Source organism: Pelophylax lessonae (assembly GCF_965119305.1).
Source record: "Pelophylax lessonae genome assembly, chromosome: 1".
Classification (NCBI taxonomy): domain Eukaryota; kingdom Metazoa; phylum Chordata; class Amphibia; order Anura; family Ranidae; genus Pelophylax; species Pelophylax lessonae.
Genome location: NC_138768.1, coordinates 262,324,797 through 262,334,796, shown reverse-complemented (window position 1 = coordinate 262,334,796; position 10,000 = coordinate 262,324,797). Strand labels below are relative to the sequence as shown.

The 10,000-nt window shown below is 36.1% G+C and overlaps 1 protein-coding gene across 1 annotated transcript in view; it reads left to right on the top strand.

The window, feature by feature from the left end:
* The first annotated feature begins 1,388 nt into the window (after positions 1-1,388).
* Positions 1,389-10,000, top strand: part of TBX1 (T-box transcription factor 1) — a 41,212-nt gene continuing 32,600 nt past the window's right edge. Inside the window, exons 1-2 of the mRNA XM_082275627.1 lie at positions 1,389-1,740; positions 5,960-6,311. Coding sequence (XP_082131753.1) covers positions 1,566-1,740; positions 5,960-6,311 — 527 coding nt within the window. The 5' untranslated portion in view covers positions 1,389-1,565. The remainder of the gene's footprint in view (positions 1,741-5,959; positions 6,312-10,000) is intronic.

Below are 10,000 nucleotides of genomic sequence, written 5' to 3'. Positions count from 1 at the left end.
TATATATACACACACACACACATAGACACATATATTTTATTCTTTTGCCTGATATTTTCACCACGAACAGCACAAACAATGCGCCTATCCAATCCCACAAAAACCTATAGGAAAAGTTTAATATCTCAAATACTGCATTTTAAGAGAAGACAGTCTGGGATGAGTAAAACTTCAGTAACGAGTTAGCAAGTAAATCTATATTTAACATAGACAGTTTCACATGATAGATAGATAGATCGATAGATCAATAGATCGATAGATAGCATAGGTGTGCGCAGCCTATTGCATTAGGGTGTGCACCCCAAATTTATTAAAACATGGATGGTGTTAGTAGGGCAGTAGACTTGTCAGTAGGGCAGAGGTCGGTGTCACTAGCTTTTTATTTTTATTTAATTTTTTTTATTATTTTTTACAATTTTTTTTTTTTTTTTTTTAGGAGCCCCCTTGGAAGACTTTTGGTGAAATATCAGCAGGGGGAATCTGCACCATACGGGGTGATTAGGGTGTGCCCAGGCACACCTGGCACACCCCCTGCGCACACCTATGATAGATAGATAGATAGATAGATAGATAGATAGATAGATAGATAGATAGATAGATAGATAGATAGATAGATAGATAGATAGATAGATAGATAGATAGATAGATAGATAGATAGATAGATAGATAGATAGATTTGTTTCCACTTCATATTTTTAATTTTTTTACACTTATCAAAGACATTGGAGGGGCTTGCTGTGTTATGTGTGTATATATATATATATATATATATATACATATATATATATATATATATATATATATATATATATATATATATATATATATATATATATACATATATATATATATATATATATATATATATAAATATACACATAATGCATGAGGTGTTTGTCTTTTTGTTTTTCGATTTATTATTCAGATTTATTAAAGAATATTAATTTGGGAGGCTCTATTCAATATATATATATATACATACACACACACACACACACATATATATATATATATATATATACACACATTCCTATGAATGTATTTTTGGGTGTTATGTATATAGATATATAGTATACAGACAAGGCAGCCTGCAGTAGTGAGTGTGGTCATCATTCATCCCCGGTAGGTAGGTAGTAGGTAGGTGGGTATGTAGGTAGGTAGGTGGGTATGCGGTGCAGTCCTCCTGATTGACATGTCTCTTATTTCCATCAGCCATCCATCCAGCAGCAGAACGTGCAGTCTAGCAGGAGGCGGGGGCTGGGTGACACTCACACAAGGCTGCAGGATAGACGGTGACATCAGCCAGCTCCTGCCTTCAGGAGAGAGACCGGGGACAGATAAGACCGAATCCAATCCCACTGATACTGCAGGGAATCTTAGGGCCGCGCTATTTGCACATGACAACAGACAATGGAGTTGGCAGGATCAAACTTGTTGCAGCTGATCTGAAAGTTGTCTTGCTGCAGCTTTTTCTTTCTTTCTTTTATTTTTTTGTGTCCTGTAGTGATAGTTTCCTTCTTTGGCCTTGAATGGTGTGCTCCGGGGAAAGTGTTTAGGGGTCCCTTATGGAAGAGTGCAGTCCTCTGTCCCCAAAAGCCAATGCTTTCAGTATCGCCTCTCTGATTTCAGCTTCAGAAGAAGTGGACACAGAGGAGCCCAGCGCTGCCCTGGACAAGCTCTGCAGATTCCAGTGTCACCCTATGAGAATGCACTTCAGTGCTGTGACCAGGGATATGGAGGGTAAGTGTCCTCATCAACACCCTACAGTGTCCCTGTCATCATCACAGGGTTAGCCCCATGGCAGTGCCCAGGGTCTGGCAGGACAGGGACACCTCCAGAAGAGTACACAATGACATCCTGACAGCTCTGGAACAACACTGATAATAAAATCATTAATGTCCTTATCTCACCCAGTGCTGCTCGCTGGGCTGTAGCGATGTATCAATCACCAGGTAAAAAAAACATATTCCAATCAATCAATTAAATAAAGACATAAAAACAGCCCATACAATGTCAGCTGCCTTCAGCACAGTAATTAGTATTTTATTTCACATTTATTAGAAATATATTTCGGGCCGTAGAACGCCTCTCCAATCCAACACAGCATATACTTATCAAGAGATTATAGACTAAGGTGTGCATATAAATGGCAATATGTACAGCCAATCTACAGACCCTTCATATGCCATATAAGCCTGAACCTGTCTGTGAAGCCAGTCCTTATGTCATTATTTTATATAAATTATATAGCAGTTCAATTTATTATAGGCGGTAATTATAACAATTGACATTTTATGACACCTCGTCACACTCCAGTAACTTAGTTTATAACACTGAATCCTTTGCAGTATTACAGTGACAGTATATACAGTGAATTACAGACAGTATATATTTCAGTTTATCTGCAACAGGCACAATCACGTGATTGTGGAGGCTGAAATGATGTGTTGCTGACCTCTAGCATCCACCTGGCCACTCACAGTATGGAATACACTTGATCAATGTATTTTATTTACCTATATCATCAATAAGGACGAGTGTAAGATGTAGACAGTTCAACCCATTCACTGCCAATTTAGCCCTCAAATCCCACAACTATAGTGTCCAATATATTGGGTTAAGACCTATCATTACTGACTCTTAGCATTCTCCTGGTCACTCTCTATATAGAATACATACACTGTGTAACATGCAATGTACTTTAGATACATATGTCATCAATTATGATTAATGTTATCTGTAGTTTTTGATCAATGCACTTTAGATACATATATCCCCAATAATGGCTAGTGTTAGATGTAGACAGATTAATACATATCATTAATTGATCAATGCACCTATATATCGCAAGTCATGACTAGTGTTATAGATGTAGACAGTTTAACACATATGCTTGATCAATAAGCTTACATATATCGCCAGTCATCACTAGTGTTAGAAGTAGACTGCTTAACCCATTCACTACCAGCTCACCCCAAAACTCCCATAACCAAAAGTGCCTAATATCATGTCATTGGTAAAAGACATGTTATACTCCTGGTCACTCTGTGGAATACATACACTTGATCAATGTACTATATATATATATATATATATATATATATATATATATATATATATATATATATATATATATATATATATATATATATATATCTCACCAGTCATGATAGTAGTTAGATGTAGACAGTTTATTACGATTTAATTCAATCAATGCACTTTAGATACATAATACAGTATGTCAGCATGACTATGTATAAAATACATATGCGTGATAAATGCACTATAGATACATATATCACCAACCGTGACTAGTTTTATATGTAGATAGAATAAAAGATACACTTGATCAATGCACTTTGGATGCATAAATCACCAATCGTGACTAGTGTAATTGATAGATAGTATAATAAATACACTTAATCAATGTACTTTAAATACAGTCGTGACAAGTGTTATATATATTAACAGAATAATACATAAGCTTGCTCAATGCACTTTAGATACATATAGAATGTCACCAATCATGACTGTGTAGACATAACATGTACTTGATCAATGTGTTATATGTAGACAGATTAATACATACACCTGATCGATGCACTTTAAATACATATAGCACCAATCGTGATTAGTGTAATATGTAAACAGAATAATACATACACTTGATCAATGCACTTTAGATGCACATATCACCAATCGCGACTAGTGTTTTATATAAACAAATACATACACTTGATCAATCACTTTAGCTATATCACCAATCTTGACTAGCGTAATATGTAAACAAAATACAATATTTCACTAATCATGACAATGTAGACAATGCATACACTTGATCAGTGCACTTTAGATGCATATGTCACCAATTATGACTAGTGTTATATGTAAACAGAATAATACATACATTTGATCAATATAATTTAGATACATATATCACCAATTGTGACTAGTGTGATATGTAAACAGAATAATACATACACTTGATCAATGTGATTTAGATACATATATCACCAATCGTGACTAGTGTGATATGTAAACAGAATAATACATACAATTGATCAATGTAATTTAGATACATATATCACCAATCGTGACTAGTGTGATATGTAAACAGAATAATACATACACTTGATCAATGTATTTTAGATAAAAATATCACCAGTTGTGAGTAGTGTAATATGTAAACAGAATCATACATACACTTGATCAATGTGATTTAGATACATATATCACCAATCGTGACTAGTGTGATATGTAAACAGAATAATACATACATCTGATCAATGTACTTTAGATACATAAATCACCAATCGTGACTAGTGTGATATGTAAACAGAATAATACGTACACTTGATCAATGTGATTTAGATACATATATCACCAATCGTGACTAGTGTGATATGTAAACAGAATAATACATACACTTGATCAATGTAATTTAGATACATATATCACCAATCGTGACTAGTGTATTATGTAAACAGAATAATACATACATCTGATCAATGTACTTTAGATACATAAATCACCAATCGTGACTAGTGTGATATGTAAACAGAATAATACATACACCTGATCAATGTACTTTAGATACGTAAATCACCAATCATAACTAGTGTGATATGTAAACAGAATAATACATACGCTTGATCAATGTGCTTTGGATTAATATATCACCAATCGTGACTAGTGTGATATGCACACAGAATAATACATACACTTGATCAATGTATACATATATCACCAATCGTGACTAGTGTGATATACACACAGAATAATACATACACTCGATCAATGTGCTTTAGATACATATATCACCAATTGTGACGAATGTGATATGTAAACAGAATAATACATACACTTGATCAATGTACTTTAGATATATATATCACCAATCGTGACAAGTGTGATATGTAAACAGAATAATACATACACCTGGTCAATGTACTTTAGATACATAAATCACCAATTGTGACGAATGTGATATGTAAACAGAATAATACATACATTTGATCAATGTGCTTTAGATACATATATCACCAATCGTGACTAGTGTAAGATGTAAACAACTTAACCCATTGACTGCCAGTTGAACCCTCAGCTCCCACAAAGCAGTAGTGCCCAGTATCACATGTCATGGGTAAAAGACCTACCATTGCAGCTTCCATCTCAATGTGCTTAGCACTGTCATTAGCAGCAATATGTCACCTATGAGTATGACATAGGCAGGGAGGAGCAGCTCAGTGACCTGTCCTTCATGGTCTAGTAAGGAAGGTATGGAACCAAGGTGGAGGGGTGGGGGGGGGGGGGGGGATGACACCTCATTGGTGACTGCTGTTTGCTTTTAGCGGAAGAAATATGTGGTGTTTGTTTAGTTGTGGATGGAGCTGCACACAAGTGTGTATGTCTATTGTTTAAACAATAGGAAGGGGAGGGCTGAAGGCAGAGAGAGGAGGGGGGTGTACCAAGGGGAAGGCCTTATATAACTGCCCTGAAAAGTGGGTGTCATGAGCTGGAGTCTGTTAAGAAGAGGCACTTGTGTGTCAATCATCCTAGGAGGGTCCCAGAGGCGAGGACAAGGCACTGTATTACAAGGCAGTGTATTACAAGGCAGTGTATTACCTGCAGCAAGCTTCCAGCGTGTCCTCCTCCTCCTTATCTCCCTAGAAGTAAGAACCGGTTTGGTGTCAGGAGGAGGGGAGGCCCAGCCTCCAGATAAGACTCCACCAGGCAGCTCTGGGCTCCTACACAGCAGCACAGCTCGGGCCCCAGCAGGAGACTCCTCCACCTAGGAATGGTGAGCCCACAATTGTCGGGACTGTAGGAGATCAGTTGGATACCCCCAGGAGCCCCCCCCTTTGTGCCCTTTCTATATTTTTCTATTGATCCTTTGGGATGATTTCAGCCATCTCCAGCCCCTGGCTCACCCAGCTCTCTCATTTTTGCGATGTTGCAGCTTTTACAGCGAACAGCCTGAGCAGCCTGAACGCTTCGGGGGGCTACCACCTCTCCCCTTCCCCGGGGGACCCCTACAACCAGCACGAAGCCCACTATGAGCCCTGCTCCGCCGCCCAACATTCATACAGCTTCGGGCCGGCCACCAGCCACCAATGTCCCGAGCCTGAGAGTGGAGCTTCCTCCTCCAGCTGTTCATCCTCCTCTACCCCCGGTACCGGTACCGGCAACGGCAAGGCTCCGATCAAGAAGAACCCCAAGGTGGCCAACATCACCGTGCAGCTGGAGATGAAGGCGCTATGGGATGAGTTCAACCAGCTGGGCACAGAGATGATCGTCACCAAGGCTGGAAGGTAAGCCCATCATCATCTCACTATACATTAATCAAAGGATTGATTGGATAGATCGCACGATCTGCTTGTAGTGTGTATGGTCACCCTTGGATTCTCTCACTGGCCCTGGTCGTCTTCTGCAACCTGGCCCCCTGATCAGGACTTCCCAGGCCTGAGAAGTACATGGGGGTGGAAGACTTGGGAGCTAGCTATGGAAAATCTGACCGTTTTAGACACATGATTTCATAGAGCCGATATTTCATGCTGCAAGGAGATCGCTAAAAGAAAAAAAGATTTAGTTTGCCAACATGTATTTAAACATAGGAGCTTCCTCACCTGCTAGATCGGCCAGTGTTGGAATAAAGTAGATCCAGCCTGATTTACTAAATTCACAACTGGAATGCAATCAATAATTAGCTAATTATCAATTAGCCAATCGTGAGAAATAAAAACACAACAGCAAAAATAACATCACTATTTATTCATTTCATCTGCACATGAATAGATGATTAAAATGAGATGATGGTGTGAAGATCCTCAACTCCTTTAGAAACCCATCCTCAGTATTAAGCTGCCCATACATTATTCAATTTCCTTGCATTAACTATGTAATGCAAGGGTCTGCCTGATTTCATATTGAAAGTGTTTATGTTTGACCTCATATTATATGGTTTTGGTAAATCTAAAGGGCCATACACACTATTGGGCCATACACACTATAAGATTTTCTGAAGACTTTTTCCTTTAGACTTACCAAAACCATATAATATGAGGTCAAACCTAAACACTTTCAATTTGTATGCAATCTGACAGGCTCTTACACTACATAGAAAAGGGAAATCTGAAGGAAATCTAACCACAAAAGTTGGATAGTGTGTATCCAGCTTATAAGATTTTCTGAAGACTTTTTCCTTCAGATTTACCCTTTTCTATGTAGTGCAAGGGCCTGCCAGATTGCATACAAATTGAAAGTGTTTAGGTTTGACCTCATATTATATGGTTTTGGTAAATCTAAAGGGCCATACACACTATAAGATTTTCTGAAGACTTTTTCCTTCAGATTTACCCTTTTCTATGTAGTGCAAGGGCCTGCCAGATTGCATACCAATTGAAAGTGTTTAGGTTTGACCTCATATTATATGGTTTTGGTAAGTCTAAAGGAAAAAGTCTTCAGAAAATCTTATAGTGTGTATGGCCCATAAAGGGAAATTGTATAATGTATGGCCAGACTTATGACTTGTATTAGTAGATTCCTAAACTGAAAGGTCGATCCAGCATCGTGTTTACAAACAGAGATCCTTTCATTTCATTGCTGGAATAATGTAAGCACACCTTCATAGACAGAGTAAATCAAATCATCAATTAGCCAATTATCAATGATCAATTAGCCAATTATCAATGATCAATTAGCCAATTATGCAAAACAACAAATTCCTGTTCGCTTATTTCATCTGCACATGATTAGATAATTGCAGTGAATTTATTATGTGAAACTCCTTTAGTAAATCACCCCCCAGTATTAGGACTTGTATTGAAAGACCCATAAAGTAAAAAGATTGATCCAGCCCCGTGTTTACTAAAGAGAGATGCTTTCATTTCTCTAATTCCTGGTGAAGTCTCCTCCACCACCCAGGCACACCAGTATAAAGACCCCTGGGATTATTGCAGAAAATGGGAGATCTCTGCTTTGTGGAGTGTGAGCTGCACAGGACAGGACAGGATAAGCTGGTGTTAAAACACAGCAACAGTTCCCACGTCAAGGAGGCTTTCAGGACAATGCTAGAGATCAAGACACGCCGTGGATTCCTTACTTCAATGATTTACTTCTTTCCCCTGTATTACTCCAAATCCTGCTGGGTGTTCATCAGGTTTATAGCTCCCTACATCCACAAAGTGACAGATCTAGTGCTAATGGATGCAACAAGCTTACAAAACTACTCTCCCCATTACTCTATGGTGATCCCATTTTCATGTCTACAATATAATTGTTTTACATAAATTATTGAAATAATCATTTTCATTGTAACCCAGCAATGATCCCACCCCGAAATTTAACCACACATGGGCAAATAAGATATATAGGTAACAGATTCGACCCCAAAAACTAGATACAGGTATACTGTTCTTCATGTCTAGTGCACAATGCAATCTCTGCACTGGCATGTATTGAGTGCAAATGGTGAAGAATCCAAGTGTGATTTATATATATATATATATATATATATATATATATATATATATATATATATATATATATATATATATATATATATATATATATATACATATATACACATACACACACTAATGGGCTGATTGACTAATTCACTAAAGAAGATGAGGATCACACCACAAATTTATGAACAAATGAAAGCAGGAATTTTCTTTTCACATGATAGGATAGTCAAAGGTACCTCTTTAGTAAATCAGACTATTTGTGTGTATGTATGTATGTATGTATGTATGTATGTATGTATGTGTATATGTATATGTATATATATATATATATATATATATATATATATATATATAGTGTGTGTGTGTGTAAATATATATATCTCTCTATATATATATCTATATATATATATACATATAAATATATTGTGTATGTGTATGTGTATAGTTACTCCTTTAGTAAATCACTCTTTCTTCAATAAGTATGTGTGTGTATACGTATATATTCAGACATTCAGAGAGAGAGAGAGAGATATTAATATGTATTTTAAAGCGATAGGCAGATAGATAGATAGATAGATAGATAGATAGATAGATAGATAGATAGATAGATAGATAGATAGATAGATAGATAGATAGATAGATAGATAATATGTATGTGTGTGTATGTATGTAACACATAACACATGGATTTTAGGTTGAATATGTTTTTATTAATGATTTTTACGGGTACAGAATAAAATAGAGGAGCACATGTATTTTAGACAGATTCGTGTTTTTTTTTTTTTTTTTTTGATACATACATACATGTTCATGCAAATAATAATAATAATAATAATACATTTTCGTTGTTATAAATGCCACCTCCTAACTATTTATCACAGCCTACTGGAGTTCATGGGTGCTAAAATATTACACAGCATAAAATAATAATAAATATATGTTATACCATTTCCTTCTATACTAACCTACTATAAATAATGCCCAATTTAGCATACCAAAGCTTGTACAATGGCTTTTGCCAAGAACATATAAATGCTGCTAAAAACACAAATATTTTTTTTTAACCAATTAGGGAAAGTAGAAATATTGTATATTTATAAAAATTGATTATCACTTTTAAATTATAAATAAACATACAAGCATACAAATAATTTTGCATGTGGTAGTTTAATATGTAGAGCTTAAAATAAAATAAAATGTTCAGCACTGAGACACAATCAGTGACCACAGACGGGACACATTTACTGAGATTGCTCTATTATAATAATAAGTACAGTGGGGTCTATTATAATAAGTAATAAGTATGGGGTCTATTATAATAAGTATTAATTATGGGGTCTATTATAATAAGTATTAAGTATGAGGTCTGTTATAATAAGTATTAATTATGGGGTCTATTATAATAAGTATTAATTATGGGGTCTATTATAATAAGTATGAAGTATGGGGTCTATTATAATAAGTATGAAGTATGGGGTCTATTATAATAAGTATGAAGTATGGGGTCTGTTATAATAAGTATTAAGTATGGG